The sequence below is a fragment of the Condylura cristata genome, unplaced genomic scaffold (genome assembly GCF_000260355.1).
Source record: "Condylura cristata isolate star-nosed mole 26May11 unplaced genomic scaffold, ConCri1.0 scaffold00003, whole genome shotgun sequence".
NCBI classification, from domain to species: domain Eukaryota; kingdom Metazoa; phylum Chordata; class Mammalia; order Eulipotyphla; family Talpidae; genus Condylura; species Condylura cristata.
Window position 1 is genome coordinate 20,979,550 of NW_004567104.1, and position 26,744 is coordinate 21,006,293.

Genomic DNA, 26,744 nt, shown 5'->3' on the forward strand with positions numbered 1-26,744 from the left:
TAACCTGTTGTGCCACCAGGGAGGGCCCTGGTTACTATATATTTACAGGTAACATTTTTGTTGAATTTAGGTGGGGCAAGGAGTGCTGCCCCCTAACAAAAGTACTGCCTTTATCAGCTACAGGATTAAGTTTGGTCAAGGCCTCTTTTACTGAGAAAGCAAAGAAAAAGCGATGCTTTACCTGCTGCTTGGCTCCCCTCATGGCCCTGAAAGCCAGGTGAGGTGTGATCATGAACTTGTAGGGGCTTTGATTTGCCCTGAGAAGTCTGGTGATAGGCCAGGGAAGTGCACCGCTGAATCACGAGGGTTGGGGTTTGACCAGGGGGTCCAGAGAAGGGCGATGAATCATGAAGTTTGAGGAAAGCAGCAGGAAACGGCCAAAGTGATGACAATGGAAAATTAAATTGAAAGTAAAAACAAAGGGAACAGCTGGACACAGCTGGACTAACTAAAGGACATGGAAAGATGTGAGGTTGTGGTAAAATTTCAAATTTCAGAGGTGGAAGATGTCAAGGGGGTAGACGAGGCCTATGGTGAAGCTATAAGTGTGAGTTGTGGGGAACTGAAGTGAGGTGACCATCACTGCATTAATGGAGGTAAAAGAATCCCGGGGGTACTGAAGTGATTGAATGGGCCATTCAGACAGTGAAGATAATCAGGATTGGAGCAGGGTCAGGTACCAAACTTTTCAGTAAGTCAGGAGTGCTATGACAGTCATAAGGAGGGATAGGCTGATAAGAGGGAACACAGAGGAGAGTGGCTTGAAAGGAATCATGTCCTGAGAGAGGGACTGGGAATCGATACTGAGGTCCATGGAGCATGAGAAAAGCAGTAATATTCTCTTGAGGAAGCTGCAAAAAAGCAAGTGCCCAGGGTAAGCCAAGTTTCAGACCAAAGATAGAGCAGGAAGTCACTTGGGAAGCAGAGGGGACTGCAGGAGCCACAGGAGGCTCTATCAGAAGGACAAAATACACAGCAGTGAGAGGACAAACATGAAGAAAGGCGAAGTGCTCAGCCTTTCTCACTTGATTTGTATCCACATGGTCTTCTATGTGTTTTAAATGTTTTTCTCCCTAATATTTTCCAAAACAAACCGAGGTATACTTAAAAAGCTTCAGTTTTAAACATCTGATGCCAGACAGAAGCCTGAAACCATTTTAAAAAGCTCACAAGGGCCCTCCTTGGTGGCACAACAGATTAAAGCACAGCACTATGAAGCTACCACAGCCACTGCAGCATGAGTTCGATCCCCAGCCAGGGAGCTGGCCCACGTGGCATGGCAGACCTCTCCACCCTCCTGCTGTTCCCCTCAGCAGTATATTTTAGTCCATCTGCCTGTTCTACTCCCCATTCTGTCTCTGGTGAATCCTCTCACCCCTTGCACATCTGGCCTGTACCCCAATTCTGTATTCATAAATAAATAAATTTAAAAAAAATAAGAAGCTCACAAGAGGGAAATTCTCAAATAATAGTTGAGAATCACAATACTGATAAACATTTGCTATTTTTTTGCATAATTATTCTTGGCTTGAATGAATGGAGAAAAGAAAATAGAGATTAAGTGCACAACCACAATTAAAAATAAGTATTGGTGTTGCTGACAGAGTACAAAGGAAACCTTTGTCACACAATTTATTCACTTCTTTAAAAAACAAAACAAAACACGGGCCCTCCCTGGTGGTGCAGCGGGTTATAGCACAGCACTAAGAAGCTAAAGCCACTTCCACATGAGTTCAATCCCCGCCTACCCCTGGAGGAGATCCACAAGGCGAGGCAGACCTCTCCTGACCCACACGCTGCTCCTCTCAGCAGTGTACTTTGGCGATCTGCCTGTTATGCTCCCCTCTCTGTCTCTGGCCTATACCCCAGTTCCACATGAATAAATAAATAAATCTTAAAAAAAAAAAAACACAAGTGGGTACATATACACCGTGGAATGTTACGCAGCAATCAAAAAGATAAACACGTGCCTTTTGCAGCAACATGGATGAAGCTGGAAGAGATTATGCTTAGTGAAATAAGCCATAAAGGAAAGGAAAAATACCATGTGGTTTCACTCATAGCACTAGTATAAAGGACCAGGGGAGAAAATAATAATAATAATGAACTACTATAAACCAGAGACATTTTATGCGGTAGAGTGGGGAATGGGATCAAAAATGGGGGGGAGGGAAGTGCACAGGACTATGGTGATGGCACATGGGTGATTTGGTGATGAGAAGCCCACGGGAATTACAACTGAGGTGGGAAAAGGCACAATGATGTAAAAATAAACTATTATATTATTTTAAAAAATTGTCAATTTGAAAAAAATAAAAAAACACAAGTGAACAGTCAATGCTGAGAAAAGCACAATGTGCTTGTATTATATCCAATCTTGATTGAGATAACAAACAAGGTTCAGGGCAGGCTCTTTCCCCTTGGAACCTGTTAGAATCTGCTAGTTGGTCCTATAGAGCTGAGTGAGGGTTAAGAAGTCGATGCTTTTGTCAACTCTAGAGTTGCCCTCCCTTAAGGTTGTACATGAGATAATACAAATAACACTTCGCTTTCAGGAGATTTAAAATATACCAGAAATAAATCTTGGGTCCAGACTAAGAGCGAGTGAAGCATCGAAAAGCAGTCCAAAGAAGCCAGCCGGAGAGCTAACTTCTAAAGAAAGTCATTTTGTTTGGGAAAATTCCAGAGGGGGACAAGTAGGACACTTTCTGTTTTAGCTTCACATGGATTTGAAGATAGCAGTTTTAAGGGAATGCCCCCAAGGACCAGCAAGACAGACCCTTCGTTTCAGATAAGTGGTTACAGACCATGTCACATCCTGAAATGTGGTGCAGATAATAATTATTGTTGGAAAAATCCAGAAATTGGAGATTCACACAGGAAGAGATAGGAATGAGTGGAAAAAGCCCAGAGTCTGGAGTCAGACAGAACAAATGTTTACAGCACTTATGTTTAGCTCAGTGTGAAGAAGGCTGGTGTCTACAACTTTCTCTAGGCCTCTCATAGAAACAAAAGATAGTTTCTGAGCAGGGGAAAATTAAGTTCGTTAAAACATATAATATGTTTGGCAGTAAGTCTGGCACCTGGTATACTTAAGAAAATGGTAGCAGATTTGGAGAACCACCCCCTATTCTTACCGAGAACTCCAACTGAGGAGATGGGTCGTGCTGACGCTGTTTTCCAGGACTCTCCAGAGGGAGTTGACCATTTATTTGCAAGCCGCTCAGCCAGGAAGGCGTATTGCAGGGCTCTGGCCTGTCCAGACTGCTGAAGGTACATAAACAGCTCCATCTCCTTCTTGACGCCCTCCTCATAGGGATACTGCACTGCAGCCTGGACTGACTGGACACAAGTCACCTGAGAAAGGCACCCACGGTGCTGCTTCCTCATCTTTGAAAGGGCCTCACTGAAAATAGAATTCATATTGGGCAAGTTCTGAATCTGTTTATTGTAGGTTCTACGGGATTCAAAGGGCTGGTCTAAAAGAAAGAAGAGATGATTAGATTTTTTGTAAATGTTACTCAACAAATATATAAGTATGTAACAACAGTAATAATACTATCTACAGTCATAACATGTTCAAATCCAAAGTATAAAAATTAAATACTTTCCATCAAGGTATTTAATGAAACACTAATACCAAAATCACTAATACCCATAAGACAGAATTTAATAAATTCAAAGCACTTTGAAATTACTTACCACTTAAAGTCATGTTTCTTTCATTCAAAGGCCAGAACAATTTTATATGATAGATTAAATATTAATGTCAGCGAATTTAAAGAAATAGATTGAGTTAATATTTTAGATTCAAAACAATCTTAACTCCATTCCTAACAGTAACACAAATTTTAAATATCAGAAGACACTATACCAAGATATTGGTATAGGGATAGACATGACATACAAATCAATGGCAGAAAGGTAAGAGTTCAGAAATAAATCCTTACAATTATGGCAACTAATTTTCTATTTTTTTTAAAGTAGCATTGTATTATAACTTGTATATTTCAGGTGCTCTTCACTGAAGATAAACATGAGCATAAACAACATTAAGTTCACTACTAAAAATCTAATTGATCAGAATATGTCCCTGGAAGATAACGACAGAGGAGTTTCCTTGCTTCACTTCCGAGAGGAACAACTAAGTCATCCAGAGGGACATTACAACAAGAGAGTTCCACAGCTCACGATGAAACTGAAGCACCTGTGGACATCAGAGATCACGCAGATTGCACCAGAGGATACAAAAGAGATAGATCCACGCTTCACTGAACAGTGGATCGGTGGAGAGAATTCACTGAACAGTGGGTAGGTGGAGAGAAACACTTGGAGCCTGTGGGCTGGGGAAGGAGACACAGACTGCAAGACTGCTGACTCAACAGGGACCCTGAGGAGGGGAGAGTAGAAATGCATGCAGGCATGCACCCTTGAAAGAGGAAACTCTCATACAGGGGAGTGCGGTACTCTGCATAGGCCATGGCATTGGCATGGAAAAAGACCATGCTCCTTGGGTTTGGTACTGACACTATATAGACTGTCAAGTCTCAGATGTAATCTTCCAAAAGAGGAATATTGGCAGTGGCATAAATACAACCAGACACAGCCCCTCCCTGTGCACATTCTAAGAGAAGCAGGGCCACTCCAGATTATTCCCCCAAACTGCTGACTCAGCAAAAGCAAGACCCCCCCCCCCCCGCCCCCAGTGCCTATGTAAGTCAACAAAGGCTAAAAAAATCAAAACAAAACAAGCCACAGCACTACCTGCAGGAAAAGAAAGGAATTTCAACTCGAAGTTTACTGCTATAGGTACACATTTTTAAATAGGCAAAGGAGAAAATGGTGAAATGAAAAAATATAACACATTAAAGGGCTAAAGGGATTATGATAGCACAATAAGAGAACAACTTTCCAGACTCCAAACACGAAGACATAGGATATTAAATCAGCCTATCAGATAGAGAGTTCAAAATTGCTATAATAAAGGAACTCAGAGAGTCAGAAGAAAACTTACAAGGGCAAGTCAAAATGATACAAGAAAACTCGGAAAGCTAATCAGAGAGATAAAAGCAAATCCAATAAAGTAAATTAGTGTGCTAAGAAATAACATTAAAGAACAGAAGAAGAATGAATGGAGGTATCATGTGCTCAGATTTCAAACTATAATACAAAACTGTAGGGATTAAAACAGCATGGTTTGGAATAAAAATACAAACCAGCGGCAGATGTTTGGCTTAAAAAGATGTGATATATATATACACAATAGACTCTGCTACAAAGACAAAAAGAAAATTTTACTATGTTTGACAACATGAATGGAACTGGAGGGGATTAAGCTAAGCAAGGTAAGTCAGAAGAAGAAAGACAAACACCAAATGATTTCACTCATATGTGGCATATAAAGAAACAGAGTAAATGAACAGACAAAACTAAACCCAAAAAAACCTTAGTAATCTGACTGCAGTACTGAGACTACCATAAAGAGAGGGTGGGGGGGGAAGGAAAGCAATGTGGGGAAGGGGCCCAGTAGATTATAGTGGTGGATTACAAATGTGTTGGTGGTTGGTGTGGAATCGTCATGTCCACCTGAAGAGATGTGAAATCATGCCCTAAATCAGTGGTTTACAGTATTTTAAACAAAGATTACCTCAATAAAAAAAAAGCCAGTTTTATCTTTCACTGTATAATTGAGGCCTTTTTTACCTCATTTCCCACCTTTTACCTCTCTGCTTCAGTTGACTAATGGGTCTTATAAATGAAAGCTTATTTTTGTTTTAGTTAGTTCATCTGTTTGTTTTCTCTATATACCATATATGTGTGTGTTCATACAATGTTTGTCATTCTTTGTCTGACTGACTTCACTGTGCATAAATGGCAACTTGCAATACAGCTGCCAAAACAATTCAACAAGAGAAAGGAGAGCTTTTCAGAAGGGGGCCCGCACAAGGGACTGCGGTGGTGATGCAGATGAATTGGAAAATATATGGGGATTATATCAGAGAGGAGAAAGCATACATTGTACAAAAATAACAATGTAAAACAGAACTAAGTAACTAAATTTCTTTAAAAAAGAGTTTTTTCAGCAAATGATGCTGAATAACTGGGACATCCACGTGCAAAATAAATAAATAAACTTAGATCTTTACCTAACACTATATATAAAAATTAAATACCCTCCCTGCTGGCACAATGGGTTAGGATGCAGCACTGCAAGCTAGCCGCTGCCGCCTCAGTGCAAGTTCTATCCCGGCCCCGGAGCTGATTCTAATGGTGTGGCCGACCTCTCCTGACCCGCCCTCTGCTCCCCTCAGCAGTGTACTTCAGCAATCTGCCTGTACTGCTCCTGTCTGTCTCTGCTGAATCCTCTCGCCACCCCTGCATCTCTGGCTTGTACCCCAATTCTGTATGCATAAATAAATAAGTCTTTAAAAAAATTAAATCAAGATGGACCATAAATCTAAATCAAAGAGCTAAAAGCTATAAAAATTTCCAGAAGACAGCACTGACAAAAATCTATGAAACCTTGCACTGGGAAAAATTTCCCTAACACAATCCATAAAAAAAAAAAAATCAGTTAAATTTCATCAAAATTAAAGACTTTTGTACTTTAAAGAGCACCATTTAAAAAAGGAAATGTAAGGCATACTGGGGGAAAAACATTGTAAGCAGAATACTACCTCCACAATATTTGCTTGTGGCAACAGGATTCTTCAGAAGTGATTAAGGCTGAAGATTTTTAACTACGGAGATTTCTTAATTGTATGGGTCAGCCCAATCTAATCACCTGGGAACTTGAAAGGGGAAAACCTTGTAAGAATGGCAACAGGAAAGCCATGTTAAAACACCTTCAAAACACAAGAAATCTATAATGAGTCTGTGTCAGAGAAAGGTCAAGGTGGAAAATATTTTATTATTTCAGCAATATAGAGATGAAAAGTTTCACTGAAGATAAACTTTAATGATGAAGAAAAAAATAGAAGAAGCAGAATGAGGAAGAAAGTTTTTTTTAAGATTTATTTATTTATCCATACAAGAAATGGGGAACAGGCCAGAGGTAGTGGGGGAGAGGATTCACCAGAAAGAGTGGGGAGCAAAACAGCAGATGTACTGAAATATACTGCTGAGGGGAGCAGCGGGCCAGACAGGAGAGGTCTGCTGTGCCATGTGGGTCAGCTCCCTGGCTGGGGATCGAACTCATACTGCAGTGGCTGCCGATAGCTTTATTGTGCTGCGCTTTTAACCCCTTGTGCCATCAGGGAGGGCCAGGAAGAAAATTATTTTACTGATGCCAACAGCTAGGATTCTTGCAAGAAAAAGGATGAAGCCAATGAAGAAAAAAGAGAAATCTGTTGAATAAAATGGAATCAGCAGGGTGTCCCCTCTGTGCCAGCCTGGTATTTGGACTGGCACCTCTCTGGTATGTGCGGGACTCTGAGACAAAGTCATCGGAAGCCTGAACAGGCCAGATCCAGCTGATCAGTCATTTGGTGAGTTAAGAGTAAAGCCCTGCCTCTTCAGTCTTTAAAATTGCTATGTATGGTCTGTTTGCAGCTTGGAGCTTGTATTTTTAAAAAGATGTTGAGAATCACAGTTGTCACAAACTGAGTACTTACTTATGAAAATATACATTACATCATTGCTTTGGGTGGGAAGAAAAAGGCCTAGCACGAGGAGTTAAAAGGAGTATTAGTCTTTGAAAACACCTTTTGATAGAATAAATAAATATTTAAAAATTATACCATTTGCCCATTTTTCCCCCCACATCTCACAAAATGAATCCTCAAACTAGTTTTGCTAGATATGTAAAATTTCTTATCTGAGCCATTAAAAAGGTAATAAAATATAGGGGGGAAAAGTAGATCCTTGCAAATATATATTCATTTGTGCACTGAGAGTTTACTGTTATTCACACAATCATCACCTTTTTATTGCTAGTTGATTCCAAATTATTTTGATATGTAAATTATAAGAAAACTTTTTATGGTAGTTTTTTAACACCATGTATTATGATATAAAAATTGTTGTAGCATCTGTTATAATCTTAATTGATGGTAAATATCAACACTGTTTTATATATGATAAAATTGTAAATAATAACATGGTTAAGGCAAATCTGAAAAGTCAGATATAATTCTTTATCAATAGTTGTGCTGTGTTTTAACTCATTGTGCCACCAGGGACGGCCCTGTGCCCAAGTTTTATCTACTGTTGTAGATATATTTTATCTTTCTGTGCATGAACCATACCTCTCAATCATATGCAGTGTTATAAACCAATGTTACATCAATGAAAATAAATAAATAAAATATGATCTTCCTAAAATACAAATAAAGCTCACAAACTAATTTACCAAGAAACTACAAGAGCTTTAGGAAGACAACTAAAACATTTTTATTGAAAAACACAAAATGAAGAGAACCAGACCCCATGTTCCTAGATATAAATATTTAATAACCTAAAAACATAAATATTGTCCACATATATTATAAATGAATTTCTAATCAGAGTCCTTATGGTTCCTATTATTTTCTTAAAAATAACTCAACAGAATGATTCTAATGTTTGCATAAAAGAATGAATGTGTAACAAATTATATTACCAAGTTGTTCTCTAAAACTGTTTACTGGAAACTGCTTTCAAAAAAGTACTACCAGCCACTGCTTCAAAAATAAAACACTGGGCCCCCTGGTGGCGCAACGGGTTAGAGCGCAGCACCGCAAGTTAGCTGCAGCTGCATCAGTGGGAGTTCGATCCCCCACCCAGGAGGTGATCCACGTGGCTAGCCGACTTTTCCTGACCTGCCCCCTGCTCTCCTCAGCAGTACACTTCGTCGATCTGCCTCTTCTGCTCCCCGGCCTGCCTCTGGTGAATCCTCTCACTGCCCCTGCACCTCTGGCCTGTACCCCAGTTCTGTATGCATAACTAAATAAATCTTTAAAATAAAAAAAAAATTATATCAAAAAACATACCCCTTAGGTAAGAAGACAGAAAACCTACCAAAGCTTATCAAGCAGTATCTTTATAAAAGACTGTGAATTTGACACTGGTGTGTTACTGTGTGTCCAAGGATGAATGAGCAAGGTCTGGGTATAAACAAGTGCACATGGAAGTATATCTGTGAGGCACCGGAACATCTCTTGACTTTTTTGGTATTAACTTTTTAATTGAGGGAAAATAGGCTCACAGTATTTTTGGGATTTTAGAAGTCTAAGCTGTCGCCCCTCAGAGGCTGCCCTCTAGTGCCCCTGCCACCAGTTCACCCACATTCCAGCACCACAGCCCCTGTGCTCCCTTCCTGCTTTGCTGTCACCTGTCCCCACACACCTGGATGCTTCGGAGGGCCAGCTTTCAAGGATCTGATTTTAAGACTGTCTTTATCTGACCCTTACTTCGGTTTTTCTCTATCTCACATATAAGCGACCCCATCTGGTATCAGTCCGGGAGGCAAGAATGTTTCCTTAATGGCTGATTACTAAGTAGAGCTGAAGAGAATGGGTTGAGTTGATTTGTTCCCAGATGACACAAGGAGAGGGCAGAGGACAGTTAACAGCATGTGCTCCCTCTCTCCACCTCTATTGTTGGAAAAACGGGAACTCTACCCCACTGGCTTGTTGTAGTGTTACGTGCTCATTTATCCAATGAGTTAGCCCACACCTCAATTTATAGAACAGCAAGCACATTAGAAAAGGATGGAGCTCTTTCCAGGTTAACAACTGATTTAATTCCCTAGTGGTCCAAAAGGAGAGTAGGAGTGGACAGTGGTGGGGGATAAGTGGATAAAGATCTAAGCAGATGAAGGAAGGAGGCCAAGGTTTTGGGGTTACAGCATCAACAACAGCTGCTGAATCCTCAGAGCACACATCAGAACTATAGGAAGATCTGAAAAAGTCCGGTTGTCCATGCACCACTATAGACTCAGTTGAGAATCTTTAAGGGTGGGGCATAAATGTCAGTATTTTATTTTATTTATTTTTTTTTTTAAAGAATTATTTATTTATGCATACAGAACTAGGGTACAGGCCAGAGGTGCAGGGGCGGCGAGAGGCTTCACTAGAGACAGAGTGGGGAGCAGAACAGGCAGATCGACGAAGTACACTGCTGAGGGGAGCAGCGGGCGGGTCAGGAGAGGTCTGCTGCGCCATGTGGTCACCTCCGGGGCAGGCGGGAATCGAACTCATGAGGAAGTGGCTTTAGCTTCTCAGTGCTGTGCTTTAACCCGCTGCGCCACCAGGGAGGGCCAAATGTCAGTATTTAAAAAAAAAATATTTTATTTATTTAAGCATACAGAACTAGGGTACAGGCCAGAGGTGCAGAGGTACAGGCCATAGGTGCAGGGGTACAGGCCAGAGGTGCGGGGCTGAGAGGATTCACAGAGACAGTGGGATGCAGAACAGGCAGATTAAATAAAATACACTGCTGAGGGGAGCAGTGGACAGGTCAGAAGAGCTCTGCCTCAACATGTGGGCCACCTCCCTGGCTAGGAATCGAACTCGTGCTGCAGTGTCTTCGGACAGCTTCACAGTGCTGTGCTTAACTTGTTGCACCACCAGGGAGGGCCCAGATGTCAGTATTTTTAATAAATGAACAGAAGGTTTTGAAGTATAGCTTCTGTGAAACCTAAGAGCACATGTATCAAGGTCTGCTATAGCTCTTGGCAACTTTGCCCTGGGCCAGACATTGAAAAGAAAAAACTAAAAAAATTTTAAAATTTTAAAAATAGGGAAGAAAAGCAATGCTTGCTTAACTAATATGCAGTAGTTATTGCTGGTCAATCACGGGGCTACTCAGCTTCAAGGGCTGCAGTTGGGCATTGTGGGAGCACCCAAGCACTTGTCCAGACCAGCCAGGGTCAAGTCAGCACATCCACTAGAGAGTTCTGGATCAGGGTACAACAGGAGATGAGTTTTCCCTGCTCAGTTTCCTATCCCTTTCTTGCTGTAGCTGAAAGATGCTCTTATCCTATAACTTTGGCTTATTACAACAAAATATATTCAGAAATTTCCTTTCGGGTCTAGCTGCCCAGCATACAGCGGAGAGGAAGTATTTGCTGATTCAAATATGCTTACAATTTAAACTTTCCTTCCCAATCACATTTTTTTTTCATAATTCTTCAGTTTTCTAAAACAGAAGAAAATTTAAGTTTTTATTAAAATTAAATGTGTCATGTCCTGAAGAAAGAAAACGAGACAATTATTTTTTCCTCTTTCCTTTCTGGTAAAATAGCAAGAGCTTTTTTCTCTGCCTGGTATAAAGAGAGAGACAACATGCAGTTGTCCAAAATGGTTTCCTGAGACACAAAGACCCTCTTTTCTCTAATTCTGATAAACTGTAAGCTATGTCCTCCATCTAGGACAGACAGAACAACTGCCCATTTCCAGGCTTACAGGGTACACTCACAGACCTCGGATAACACATGAAAAGGAAGCTCACTGTAGACATGTGTTTAGGCCTCTGATGTGAGGCAAGGTCACTCTGCTCTTCTGAAGCATGCTTGTATCACAGAGAGTAAAAATGAATTAAGGGTACAGAGAAAAGGGACAGAAAGACAGATAAAAGCACTGAGGTTTTTTCAAAACCACAAAATCCAAGCAGACAAATAGACCGAGGTCTATAAAAAGAAAAATTAGAATCACTAAAAATAGCTAGAGCCCGGTGCAGTCACAGAAGAGCACCAGGGCTCATTTGAGGGACAAAACCAGAGCACCAGGTTCCTGAGGGGAGGCTCCACGTGGATGCCTCCCGTGCCCATCTTGAAATAACAGTATACCCTTTTCATCACATGGGGAAGAAGGAGTTCTTACCCAGATTAGGACAAGAAGGCCACTGGTCAAATGCAAGTACAAATAAATAGCATTTTCAGGGCCCTCCCCTCCCCAGTTTAGCCAAAGCAATCTGGTTTGGCCAAGTGTTTCCGAATTGGTCTGCTAAACATACACTGTGGTAGTCTGAGAGGCTTCCTGGAACAAGAGCTTTAAGATGCATGAAGCTAATTAAGTTCCACAGTCAGCACTGTAGGATGTACGTTAAATATGTGGAGAAATGCACAGTTACTTCCCAAACCACTTTTTTTTTTTAAAAAGATTTTAAGCATACAAGAACTGGGGTATAGGCCAGAGGGGTGGGATGTGAGAGGATTCACCAGAGACAGAATGGGAAGCAAAGAGGCAGATTGACTGAAATACACTGCTGAGGGGCACAGCGGATGGTACAGGAGTGGTCTGCATGCCATTTTTAGATACATGCGAACCTCCTGCCATCCCTTCCACCCACAACTGATTGCAAAACCACTGATTACAACACTGACTACTGGAAATTCCCTTTCTTCTCTCCTTTCCCATTGGATATGGAAACTAAATAAATGTTCTTGGCCTTTTCCTATTGTTATTTTTTGTTAATTTATTTTTTATATTTTAATATATAACATATATATACACATATATACACATATACACATACATATTATAATATATGATATATATTTTATATATGTATATATAACATCACTGTTCATTTTTGTACAATGTTTGCTTTCTTTTCTCAGGTGTAGTCCCCATAGTATTTCCACTACCAATTCACCCCCTGTATCACCCCCATAGTCCCTTGTGCTCTTCCTGCCTTCATTTTGATCCCTTTCCCTCTCTTTGTTAGTCTTTTAAATCAACATTTCAGTAGTGGAGGCAGGAGAAGGGGAGGGTGGGAATAGATGAATTAATGAAATACTTTAACAGATAGCACCCCTCCACACTGACCGTACATCCCTTCTTTCTTTGGCTAATTGAATGACTCACTTATTAGGAAAAGATAAACTTAAAAAAATCAAGAATCTTCCATCACCTAGCACCCAAATACAATCATTATGAAAAGTTTGTTATATTTTTCTTATACAAATAATTTAATTACTATAGTTACCCACATGTTTGTGTATTTTCCTATCTGGCTATTTTCTACTTAATGATACATGTGAGCACTGCCCCCAAATTTTCAACTTTCTTTAAATACAGGAATTTTAAATGTAGAATGGAATCGTTTCATTGAGAGTACTGACTTTTACGGAACGTTACTTAGTCATTTCTGGTGTTTCACAGTGATAAAGCTTCAGCGAGTATTGCTGTATACAAGTCTTTGCGTATTCTGTGAGTGTTTCTACAATTCTATGGCACAGGTAGAAGGGCAAATCAAAAGACAGGAATAAACCTGAAAACTGATTTGGCCCATTGCCCTTTGATGGAATGCATTTATGGAGTGTAAACATTTTATTTAAACTCAATCTAACTGTTATTTCTCTATCTTTGCAAATTTGCCTGGCAAAAATTAGTGTCTTTCACATCACTAAGAGTGGTTTTATTAATCATCAGGTTTATAAAGCATTTATGAATTAAACATACATTACTAAACAGCCAAGACATTCAATGCTTAGATATTTACACAAGTGAAAAGAAAACATGTATCTACAAAGACTCATGTAGACCCAAAGTAGTTAACACCTATAATTTCTCCAGTGGGTAAAAAAATAAACAAATTGTGGTATGCCCACACTACAGATAACTGCTCAGAAATAAAAAGGAATTAAAAATCAATACATGAAGTAATATGAGGAATCTCAAAAACATGCTAAGTAAAAGGACCCAGACACACAAATGTACATATGACATGTATACTTCCACCTATATGAAATTCTAGAAAAAATATAAAGCAATAGTACCAGAAAGTAGGTCAGCATTTGTGGCCAAAAAGGTGGGGAAGGGAATCTACTAGAAAGAGGTATGAAAACATTTGTGAGCTATATCTTGATTGGGGAAGTGGTTACATAACAATTACAAAAATCCATCAAACTTTACGCTTAAAAAAAGTATGAATTTTCTAGTCTAGAATCACAACTCAATCAAGCTGGACAGCAATCAAAACAAAAGCAAAGTCATTAAACAAAAATTTGAGAAAAGCTAACTTCATTTTTGTGTATTTGAATTTTTAATCTGTATGCATACATTCTCTGATAGCAATAATTATAGACTCTATGTAAATTTATATTTTAAGCTTTTATAGCACAACTTTATATATTGCTTTATGAAATCAAGAAGTCTTCATGATTATAATTTTAAATAGGTATACATACTTTTCTAAAGCCCAGCACATTCCTCTGTTGTTAACAGTGAATTAGTAAGTTTTAAAGTACGATTCGTTACCAATATTTGGATGCCACCTCGTGGACAAACTGTGCAATAGTGCTGGAATTGAGAAAACCACTTAATAAAGAAAAAAAAATAACTTCATGTTCAAAAATTTAATTTTAAAAATTAAAGAATTTTAATGAAAATAAAACATTTTATAGACGTGCTAGATCATGATCAAATCTGAATTTAGGGAAATCAGTTAACAAGAAATTTCTGTTGTAACTTCTCAAAAACTGAGACCATTGGAAAACAAAACAAAACTGAAACAATGATGTGAATGATAGACAGGGATCAACATTAAACTAATTTATGCATCTAAAATAAAGTAGGGACCTCCAAATGCAAATGACCTTTGCTGTCATCTCACCCAGTAGCTTCTAACAATAGACCCTCCCCAGATGCACAAAGAAACATATGATGAAACACTGCAAATCTTTAGACGGCAGAGAAAGACACCAGGAAACACATTCCCATTAGAGCAGAGACGTGCTGATTTTGAGTCACCAGGGTTTTCTCCCCAGTTCCCAGGCCTCTCAGTGCTGGCTTTTACTATTGCAATGAAACAACAACTGGCTAGCGCCACAAAAAGAAAGATTCTTTTAGGAAAGTGGTGCCTGCCAGGGTCAACAAAAGAATGACTTTTTCAAAAGAAAGCCTTTGAATAGCACAGGACCAGTGTCGACCACCTAGGGAGGAATAATGTACAGCTTCCGCCTGGTGCTCCTCCCAGTTATGCTTTCTGGCACTCGTTAGCCCTCTCCCTTCAGCTCCAGTCTCCACAAATTCAAAAGAAGCTGCAAAAAGAACTCTTGGAGGAATGTCATGAATCCTTAGAGTGAGAAACCAGTGAGAGAGAGAAAGCAGTTCAGAGATACAGAATCAGGTTTTACCAGGTCAATTATGTAGATGGTCTTTTATTGGCTGAAATGTTTGTATGCTTGTTTCTCTTCATTTTAATTGTATTACTCCATAGAAAATTACATTCATTGACTAACCACTCAAGAAGTACAGAAGAAAGTGCCCTTCCAGCTGCTTCCTTGACTGACCAGCCCATTCCCAGAGGCAGCAATTACCCATTTCTTCGGAATCCTCCCAGAAACACTTTCTGTATAGACAGTTACCCATGTACTTTCTCCCAGGTAGACATGCATCCCTGGCCCCCACCCCCACCCCAGCTTTCTTATTAGACAAATGGTAAACCACTTTCCACATGATGCTTTTTTCACTTAACACAATTTGTCATCATGCTCAGACCACATCAATGCACAGTTTCTATTTCCCTTTAAAGCTGTGCCATATTCCATCCTGTGGATGTACCATAAGATATTTGATTCTCTCATGAAAGTGGACATGCTTCCAGTCTTGTGCTGTTTTATTATTATCTTCTTACCTGAAACTCTCTGGGCCCATTTGATAGCTTCTTCAATGGGGTCTGAGGTCACAATTTTATCTAGAATACCTAATTTGAAAGCTTCATCTGCCAAGATATGTCTCCCTAAAACAAAACAGAATAAGACAAACTAAAGAATGATGTGAGATGAAGGCTAAAACATTACTTTCTCTAAGTGGGAAGGTAATCTGTTTAAGGTATAAACATTTTTATTAAATAAATCTAATAAGCACCACAGTGTTGCAATAAAAGAGCATATCTGTCTTGTATCAGCAGCAGGAGCTGTTGGTTTCCAAAAAAGAAGATGCCTGAAAATCTAGTTGGATGGACAGAAAAAAAAATCAAGTTAGCATTATATGAATGATAATCAAAAGACACAGGACTAATGGGATGGACTTCTGGCATCTTCTGTCTCCTCAGCATCTTGACCCCTCCCTTAGTTTATAGAATCGCTGTTGCAGTAGCTGCAGGGTCCACTACAGAAGGGTCAAAGGAAGCAGATAAGATGAGAAGACAGTAAGCAGCTACAGGAATCAAGTCTCCTGTGTATAAAATCATTTGAGCAAGAGGTGAATTAGTCTCCCTAGGGTAAGGGGACCACAAGGCACAAATGGGACATGGAAACCTGGGTACTGGGACAGTTGTTCCTGGGACAAAGAAGAGGGGAACAATTACTACCCACAGGATGGATGGAACATGCCTTCAGCTATAATGATTTCTTCTGGTCTACATTTCATAAGAGGAGGCTTCCCACTACTGTTTTCTAGAGTCAGTGAGATCCAGATAATTTCAGACTTAAAGACATAAGTTTACATAGCCAACTCAAATCCTCAGGTGAGGATTTCACTGAGATGAAAAGAAGAGTTATTTTACTGAAGTGTAAACTTTTTTCTTCTTGTGTTGTAGATGACGACAACTGTGACTAAAAAATCTCAATTTTTCCCCATTTTCTTTGTGGCTTCTTTTCCAAACTTTAGCAAAAAATCCTATATGGAACCCTTTCCAGTGGTCGTTTTAAAGTTTCCCTAAAATTGTACAGACTAATTAAAAACTACATTCATGATTCTAATGTTAGCTTTCCTCTAATTCACAGTAACGTTTTCTATTCAAACAAAATCCGTCATATTCTGTTTTTACTTCTTCCCTCCATCACCACATTAAAAATAGTGATAATTATGGCCCTCCCTGGTGGTACAGCAGATTAAAGCCCAGCACTAAGAAGCTAAAGCCTGAGTTCAATTCCCCCCTTGCCCTGGAGGTGATCTACGTGGCGAGGCAGACCACTCCTGACTCTCCCATGGCTCCCCTCAGCAGTGTACTTGGTCAATCTGCCTGTTCTGCTCCCTACTCTGTCTCTGGTGAATCCTCTCACTGCCCCTGCACCTCTGGCTTGTACCCCAGTTCTGTATGCATAAATAAATAAATCTTTTTTTAAAAAAATAGTGCTAATTCTGGCCTTCCCTGGTGGCGCAGCGGGTTAAAGCACAGCACTAAGAAGCTTGAGCCACTTCCTCATGAGTTCGATCCCCGCCTGCCCCGCAGGTGACCACATGGCGTGGCAGACCTTTCCTGACCCGCCCGCTGCTCCCCTCAGCAGTGTACTTCGTTGATCTGCCTGTTCTGCTCCCCACTCTGTCTCTGGTGAATCCTCTCACCCTCCGCATCTCTGGCCTGTACCCCAGTTCTGTATGAATAAATAAATAAATCTTTTTAAAAAATAGTGCTAATTCTATAAACAGCAGCATTTGGGAAAGGCCAATCCAATTTACTTCTTTTTTTTTTTAAGATTTATTTATTTGTGCATACAGAACCGGGGTACAGGCCAGAGGCTCAGGGGCTGTGAGAGTCTTCATCAGAGACAGAGTGGGGAGCAGAACAGGCAGATCTATGAAGTACACTGCTGAGGGGAACAGCGGGTGGGTCAGGAGAGGTCTGCCACGCCATGTGGTCACCTCCGGGACAGGAGGGAATTGAACTCATGCGGAAGCGGCTTTAGATTCTCAGTGCTGTGCTTTAACCCACTGCACCACTAGGGAGGGCCTTACTTCATTTTTTATTAAATAAGCCAGACTTTCCTCCTGATTTGTCTGGGATAATCTTGCCTTAGAGACTTAATACTAAAAATAGTCAAGAAATTCCTCAATGTTCACCTCCAAGCCTTAATTGCTATAAACTTAAAAATATACAGATTCATTTCACACCATTACACTTTTTCCTATATTTCTGCTTTTTGCTTCTTTCTATTTTTTCTCTTGCAGAATGTGTTTTGAATTCTTGCAGCATGCTGAAGTGTAGACATCCGCATATGAAGTTTACATTACTTAAAATAGGTCACATTTGTAAAAGTAAACTTATTATCACTGTAAATTAAAACAACTTCAAAATTAGCTTATTGAAGAAATATAACAGTTTTCCCCTCTCCATTCATGCTTAATAGAATTTATGACACCCCTTCCTTTTGTATTTTTAAAGCAAAGAAGCTATTTATATATATATATAGGCTCACTTTCTAACTTGGCTTATGTATATACAGTTCTAGATTGTGTTTTTTTGTGTCAAAACATGGATTCTGATTATCATTTCTCAAATATTTTTGTCTTAGACTTTTAATTATGAATGGAATTAGTTATGACAATGTAACTTGATGAATGCTTTCCTTTTATACTCTGATTTGTGAACATCTGTCTAGAAAAAACAAGCTGCAAAAACACAGTTTATCTCATGAAGAAATGTCGTAAATAAACAAAAGTCACTTTTCTATAATGAGATCAATAAAATCCCTTTAAACTTATTGGCTAAACAATTTGTAGTTCCCGTGTATCAACTACCATTACTTTTTTTTTTTTAAGATTTATTTATTCATACAAGAATTGAGGTACAGGCCAGAGGTGCAAGGGTTGGTGAGAGGATTCACCAGAGACAGAGTGGGGAGCAGAACAGGCAGATTAATGAAGTACACTGCTGAGGGGAGCAGCGGGCGGGTCAGGAGAGGTCTGCCTCGCCATGTGGATCTCCTCCAGGGCAGGCGGGGTCGAACTCATGCGGAAGTGGCTTAAGCTTCTTAGTGCAGTGCTTTAACCCGCTGTGCCACCAGGGAGGGCCCATACCATTACTTTTTTTTTTTTTTTAAGATTTATTTACTTATGCATACAGAGCTGGGGCACAGGCCAGAGGTGCAGCAGGGGCGAGAGAGGATTCACCGGAGATAGAGTGGGGAGCAGAACAGGTGTATCAACAAGGTACACTGCTAAGGCAAACAGTGGTGGGTCATGAGAGGTCTGCCACGCCATGTGGGTCACCTCCGTGGGCGGGGATTGAGCTTGCCCTGAGGTGGCTGTGGCCAGCTTCACAATGCTGCACTTAAACATGTTGAGCCACCAGGGAGGGCCCTTTTTTTACTTTATATACTTTTAAGAGTTATGGAGGACTCCAAAGAGTTTTTATTTATGTGAATTATGTGAATTTCTATCAGTGTTTACTGTTCTAAAAATTAGAACTGAGAACCTTATGTGTTTATGAAATCATTTAAAAATAACAATGATAACGTGATAAACTTATCACATTACCATAAATGAATTTTATGCAAATGATAATATTTTTCAGATTGAAACTACTTACTACTAAATCAGATGGTTTCACTCATAGCAGGAGTATAAGGGATGAGGGGGGGGAAAGAGTGAGGCAAATAAATGTAATAGGGTAAAAATGAAAACAATGAACAACTATAAACCAGAGACATTTCATGGGGGTGAAGGGAGAATGGGATCAGAACTGGGGTGGGAAGGGTGCACTGGACTGTGGTGATGGCACATGGGTGAATTGGTGGTGGGAAGCCCATGGGGATTACAACTGAGATGGAAAAAATGCACAAAATGAAGAAAGCTGTAAAAAGAAAGAAAAGAAACTACTACAGAGAAGACAGTCATTGTTTTATGTTTTCAGATTTCTTTAATGTCATAGTAGCAGACAGTTGGAGTCTCTAATCTGCTTCTGGATGTAATCTATTGTGATAAGATATGGCACACAATAGCCTCTAGAAAACCCATTGTCCACTCTTGTGAAAATGAGAGTGGAAAAGGCAAGTAATAACTTATTACGGACACGGTTGTGACTCCACTCTCCCTGCTGTTGGAGGAACACTCAGTGGTTCCTGGAGACACGGTGTCAGCCCCTGCTTTCCACAATCACTTTAAAGACACCTCGGGCCTGTTGTGTGCACGTCCCATTAGTAGCTTCACTTATGGATGCAGAGATTTTAGTTCTTTTGAAAGGAACCTTTTGCTGTGTTTGCTTTTATCCTTTGGAGCTTACAGGATTCTATTTCCTGGGTGTATAAAATCGTTACCACAGTACATCAGAGCATTGTTCTTGTCTCATCAGTTTTTCCAGGAAAATGGTGTGCTTGCTAAAATACAACCTTAGATTTGATTTCAAATCTGAAGTTTCTCCTATTTTTTCCCTGTGGTTACTGCTTCTCATCTTCTGCTTTGTGCTTTGGGGGGCTCCTATTTGTAGCACAGACCTCCATTCCATACATTCTATTTCTGCTACCCCATTTACACCTTATGTATCTTTTTTGTTAAATTCTTCTGAATTCCATAAATGGGTTTCTATCCTCCATGGTGCTGATTCAGATGCCCGATCTATGATGATTTCATTCATGGCTTCAAAAAGAAATTATTTTGGCTAATGCTTTGATTTTAAACAGGGTGTTCTTATTCAGTAAATAAAATATTTTCTTTCATGATTTAGAATAATGTGAATTTTCCAAAGTTTGTGTTTAATCTGTTTCAGAAGATTCATATTTGTTTCATTTTTCTAATGTCACGGGATATTTTGAGAAGTTGTAGGTTTGGAGTTTGCTTTCACATTTTTGTTTGTCTGTTTTGATCATGTTGTGATATTTGTTGATGTTTATTATTGCGGCCTGGGAGCTCTGAGTTGTAAAACTCATCCTCAACATCTTGTTCAAATATAGGGAAAATCCACCTGTACTTAAATCTGGAAGGCAGGCAAGAGAAAAGTGCCACCCTCTACTCCCTCCCTGGAAGTCTGGGTAGTGAGAGGTATCTCTTCCAAGTCCAGAGCCCAAGGGCATCCCTCTCTGAGATCATCCTAAAGCCATGCCAGGAAAGGAGCAATGTTCTGTGGCAACAGAGCTATTTACCCAATGCTGGTATTCAGTCAACAAGGGAAAGGACTTAGAAAATAAAAGCAGAGGAAAAGCAAGAAACGTAGTTCTCATCACCTGAGCAAAAAGAGAATATGAGGTGGGAAACTGCATGTGACCAAGCTTAGCTTCTGTGATCACTATTCAAGATCCAGTTGTTTTCAGGTGGCATTTCCATTTAAGGGAATTGAGGGGAAGCGGTGGTTAGAGTTGAAATCACTCCACTTCACGATGTCAGATCAGAAAGGTGAACTAGTTATGTATTAACTTAATTTAAACTTATTTACTTACTGATTTCCAATGGGGACAGTGTCTATAATGTTGGTGTTTTGCCTTCTTTCACATAACTAGAGAATCTTTTTATAACCTTCCTGAGAAAAAATGTTTTACCAAACCACAAAGCAAGAGTTTTTAACTTCTTACACAAATCACCACACACCTTGTAGCTTAAAATAGTGCATATTTATAATCTAAATTTGGGATGTCAGAAGTCAGCCAAAACCATGTCTTCTGGAGGTTCTAAGGCAGAATCTGTTTCTTTCCATCCAGCTTCTACAAGTTGCCTACCTGTCTTGGCTTGTGGCCTTTTCTTATCTTCAAAGCCAAGCTGTATAGTGTCTCACCTCTCTGAACCCCTGCCTGCCTCTTTCAGGTTTTAAGGATAAAAACAGGGTCCTTGCAGACTCCCCCAGAGGAGCACAGCTGTTTCTGCCACCCCACAGTCCTGGAAGGAGAGGGAAGGGTCGTTCCAATCAGTTCCCAAACAGAAGGAGTGATGGAAGAAAGATATGCACAGTTATCAGGGACCCCTCCCTACCCAGAAAGGGAATAAAACTCTAAAAGACCTGCTTTACTGCTCAGGACAGCTCTCCATGTTCCTGAGGCTGTTCATTGCCTCCTGCGGAGTTCTGTCCTGTCGCTTCCTAATAAACTTTGCGGCTGCTTTCATACTGATGCTTCACGAAGTTCTTTTGTGAGACACCAAGAACCCCGGGTGTCATGGCCCCAACATAAGGACCCTCTGATAAGTCAGGCACACCTGGAAAATCCAAAGTAATCTTAAAGTCCTTCTATACAAAAGTCTATCTGCCCGCTCTTGTGAATACAAGGTATCCTCAGGTTCTGGGGACTAAGATGTAAACATCTTGGGGGTCCCATTGTTCTGCTTACCACAGTTACCACCTATAACATGTCTTCTATGTGACAGTAATATACCAGAAGCGTGTCATGTAATTTCATTATCCTGTAAACCAACTGGTGGTTGTTTTACTGCTAAGAAGTGTTCAGAAGACTTCTCTGATAAACTTCAATGTCGATCTATACAACTGGCTCCTTGACATCTCCATTTGGATGTTTAATATGCTTCTCAAACATAACATGTGCAAAACAAAGTTCTTGTAATTTCTCCCTACAACCTACTCTGACAGCAGATCCCATTTTGGTTACTATCCTTCCAGATTTCCTGCTATCAGAATCATCCCCACTTTCTTCTTTCTTGCACATGCCACATGTGATCTATCATACAATCCTGTGAATTCCTGCCTTCAAAAAATACACCAGAATTTAACCATGTCTCACCACTTACACTGTTCCACTCAGGCCCATGCTTCCATCATCTCTCCCATGGATTTTTATAGCAGCTCTCTATCCAGTCTATTTATGCCTCAACATATTTTTAATAGCCAAAGTGATCCTTAAAGAAACATATGTGAGAACATGTTATATCTCTGCTCAAAAAAACTCCAATGCCTTCCTAACTCATTCAAAAGAAAAGCAAGCATTCTTCCTACAAGAATTGTCAAGCCCACACAAAGGAGGGAAAACTACTGTCAATCAAAACAAAATTCATGGTTAAATGTAAATGGGATATCTGGGAAAAAGTACATTTTTGAGTTGATAAAATATGTCAATATGGTTAACGTGTCACTGGTGTAGTTTTCTTCATATAATCACCTTAAGGACAGGCATTTTTCTTGGTTTGGTTCACTATTCTAGGCCCAATGCTTAGAACAGAGCCCAGCATGTGAGAGAAAACTAACAATAGATGCTGGGTAAATAAATATTAACTTGCACAAAGCATGTTGTTTAAATGTTGATTCAAATTCAAATCTTTAAATTCTAAAGCACATACTCTTTTTATTGCCCCTTCTTTAGGATATAATCTAATACCAAGATCCTCATCAATTTCCTCTTCTACAAGGAAGACAGATATGGGAATAATAGTGTACAGCAAACACAGCACCTTGTCTAGGACTGTTGGAAGTGCACTGCATTAACTTACTGCAAGTATTAAGTATGTGAAAGATATTATTATTATCCACATTTATAAGGAAACTAAGGGGTAAAAAACAGTGAATGATCCAAGGACTGATAATTAGTTCAACCTGTTGGAGCAAATAGTTGTTTATGTTCTTCATTCCAACTTTACCTTAACTTGAAATCTCTTTATATATTACCTTATGGTGTTTGTTAAATCTAGGGTTTCTAGATGTATTCTAGTGTTGATATTCCCTATTGAAAAAAGAACAATACTTCTATTTGTGACTAATATCTTAGTCATTGGAAAGGAAACATTCACTCATTTCCACACAAAAACTTGAAAACTTACCTTGAGGATTCTGGTCTTGTTTATATTACAATTGCTAAATTGAGCCATCTGATAAAATGTAACCTACATGACACCAGTGTCTGTAAAGAGAGACTTGAGCTATACTAAAATGCTGAATATATTTAGTATGTGTAAACACTTTCGTTTACAAGGTCCTCGTATTTGATCATCATGGTAACATTTGAGAAGAATACAGGGGATATGTTCTTTCAATTTATGGATAAAAAAATTAACATCAAAGAATTTAAAGTAACTGCTCCAGGTTATATGAGCAGGCAATGGTCACCCAGGAGCTTTTACAAGCCTAGTCTAGTTCTTCATATTGATGTAGACAGCTACTGGCAAAATTGATACTGACCTGAGGTAATTAAGTCAAGAGCAGCGGGAACTCCAATGAGCCTGGGGAGAAGCTGGGTTCCTCTGGCACCAGGAAGAATTCCTAGAGTGACTTCTGGAAAGCCAATGTGACTCTATCAAGTATAGAAGGCATAAAGGTCATTAGAATTGGGTGATATGATCAGAAAATAAATAGACTCCTGTTTATTTCCCACATTTTCCAAAACATTGTTTCATAAAATTTAGTGAGTGGTTCTAAGGGCAAAGTAGTGCATATCCTCTACTTTAATCAATAGCATAAAGAAAACTGTCCCTAAGCCTTCATATTGAAACACATCTCTATCTTCTTAGACAATGTTTCTCTAACTCCATTATAACCTGTCTGAGACAACAAAAATAGCACTCTCCAGAACAGCTTGATGGAGTTCTGAGAGCTAGGCAGCTCAAAAGAGTCAACCCATAGGTGAGCAGAGAGTATTTGCTAATCATCTATTTTGAACATACAAAGAGCTTTTAAGGGAGGATAGCTCAGTGGCAGAGCATTTGGCTGCACATAAAGAGCTTTTACAATGCAATAATAATTAGATAAATAATTCAATTAGAATGGGCAAAGGATCTGAATAGACATTTCTCCAAGGAAGAGATACCGTAGTCAAAAGACACATGGAAAAGATTCTCAGTGTCATTAGGCATCAAGAAAATGCAAATCAAGCCCACAAAAAGATGCCATTTCATACCCAGCAGAGTGGCTAAACTCAAATAAGACAGATAATAACAAGTTTTAGGGAGGACAGGGAGAATACAAAATCCTAATACATTGTGGGAATATAAAATAGTGCAGCCTCTTGGAGAACATCCGGCAGGTCTTCAAAAGTGAAATATACAGTTACCATATAACCCAGAATTCTATCCACGAATATGCCAAGAAAAATGGATATATGCCCACCAAAACTAACACACAAATGTCCATAGCTTTATTATTCATGAAAGTCAAAAAAGTTACAACCCAAATATCCATCAATTGAACATACAAAGAGCTTTTAAGGGAGGATAGCTCAGTGGCAGAGCATTTGGCTGCACATAAAGAGCATATCCATATAAGGAAGTATATCATTTAAGGGAATATTATTTAGCTATAAGAAAGAATGAAGTACTAACACATATTATCACATGAGTGAACTCTGAAAATATGTTAAGTGCAAAAAATCAGACATAAAAAGAACATATTAGATGATTCCATTTATATTAAATGTCTAGAATGGCAAATTTATAGAGACAGAATGTAGATTAGTGGTTGCCTAGGACTAGGGGAAAGGGAATTGAACAATTATTGCCAAAGGGTCTTACGTTTTTTTCAGGGGTGATGAAATGTTCTAAAATCATAGTTGCATAACTCTATGAATACACCACCCAATTGTATACTTTGAGTGAATAAATTGTATGGTGTGTGAATTATATCTCAATAAAGTTACAAAAAAAAAAAAAGAAAGAAAGAAAGAAAGAAATTCAGGCAGACAAGAGACTGAGCTTGAATTCTTTATCACACTGCCTTCTTTCCATTTAAAAGTAACCTGGTGGCGCAGCGAATTAAAGCACAGCACTAAGAAGCTAAAGCCACTTCATCATGGGTTCAATCCCCACCCTGGAGGTGACCCACATGGTGTGTCAGACCTCTCCTCACCCACCCACTGCTCCCCTCAGCAGTGTACTTCGTCAGTCAGCCTGTTCTGCTCCCCGCTCTGTCTCTGGTGAATCCTCTCACTGCCCCTGCACCTCTGGTCTGTACCCCAGTTCTGTATGCATAAATAAATCTTGAAAAAAAAAAAGTAGCCAGAACTCTGTTATTCAGGTTATGGTGCCTATTTACAGGCACAAGATGAAAAGAAAAGGGTACTTAAATGTAGACTGTCATTTACTCAAATTGTGATGTCAATAGCTCCAGATACCTGGAGTACTTGAGTCACTCTCACATGAGACTTTTCTAAAAATCAATCTAAAATGAAACAACTCTTTTTTCCCACCACTGGTCATTCCCTCATTGCTTGTAAAGATCTGTACTCCATGTGAAAAAGGTCAGAGTAAGGAGGATACAGAAAAAAAAAATTAAAACATAGAACAATAGTTAAATGAAATATGGTAACTAATGTAATTGGAAATTATTCAGTCATTTAAAATGATACTGTAAAATATAATTACAGTAAGATTAATAGCAAACTGTTTATCCGAAATCATGGAGGTCAGAGGCCATGGAATGACACATTCAGATTACTGAAAGAAATATCCACCAAGAATTTGACACCCAGCAAAACTAGTCCTTGAAATTGAAAGTGAATTAAGGCATTCCTAGATAAACAAAAACCAAAATTGTTGCCTGCAGGTCTGCCCTATAAGAAATCCTCCAGGATGAAATGAAAGGGCACTAGATTGTAACTAGGTCCACATGAAGGAACAAACTGATATAGGGGAAATTATATAGGCAAATATAAAAGACAGTATTGCTATGATTTTTTTCTTTATAACTCCTCTTTATTCTTACTTGATTTAAAAGACCACTACATAAATTAATAATTATAAATCTATATTGTATAGGTTATAATGAGACAATTTGTGACATTAATAGTGTAAAGAGGGTGGATAACAACTGCATGGGAACAAATGTTTGCATATTGTGTAATTAAATTTGCATCAGTCTAAACTGAAGTGTCAATAAAGCATTAATTATTACTCATTTTATGCTATTTTCTATCAGGAACTTGTCTTCTTAGATACATACTGATAATTATAAGGGACCACAAAACTGAAAGCTTTTAGATCAGAAAAGAGAATTTAAATACATATGCATGCTCAGGCATGATAGTCAAAATATTTAACACCTCATACTGCATGAGGGTGGCTCAGTAAAATCTGAAGTGGGCCATAGTTCATCAAAGGGGTGGATCCCCTTTGATGGACGATGGGGAAGTCCAAGGACTAAGGTTAGGGGAAGCAAAGGAACAGTGAGGGAATTCAGGGTATAGTTAACACTATAACAACCACTGTGGCTGTACTTTGATAGCAGCCGAACACCAG

General features: G+C 39.3%; 1 protein-coding gene across 1 annotated transcript in view; it reads right to left on the minus strand.

Moving 5' to 3' along the window:
- EHHADH (enoyl-CoA, hydratase/3-hydroxyacyl CoA dehydrogenase) overlaps nt 1-26,744 on the minus strand; it is a 47,217-nt gene that overhangs the window by 7,495 nt on the left and 12,978 nt on the right. Inside the window, exons 4-6 of the mRNA XM_004675056.2 lie at nt 23,698-23,809; nt 15,562-15,666; nt 3,138-3,479 (exon numbers count right to left, since the gene is read on the minus strand). Coding sequence (XP_004675113.1) covers nt 3,138-3,479; nt 15,562-15,666; nt 23,698-23,809 — 559 coding nt within the window. The remainder of the gene's footprint in view (nt 1-3,137; nt 3,480-15,561; nt 15,667-23,697; nt 23,810-26,744) is intronic.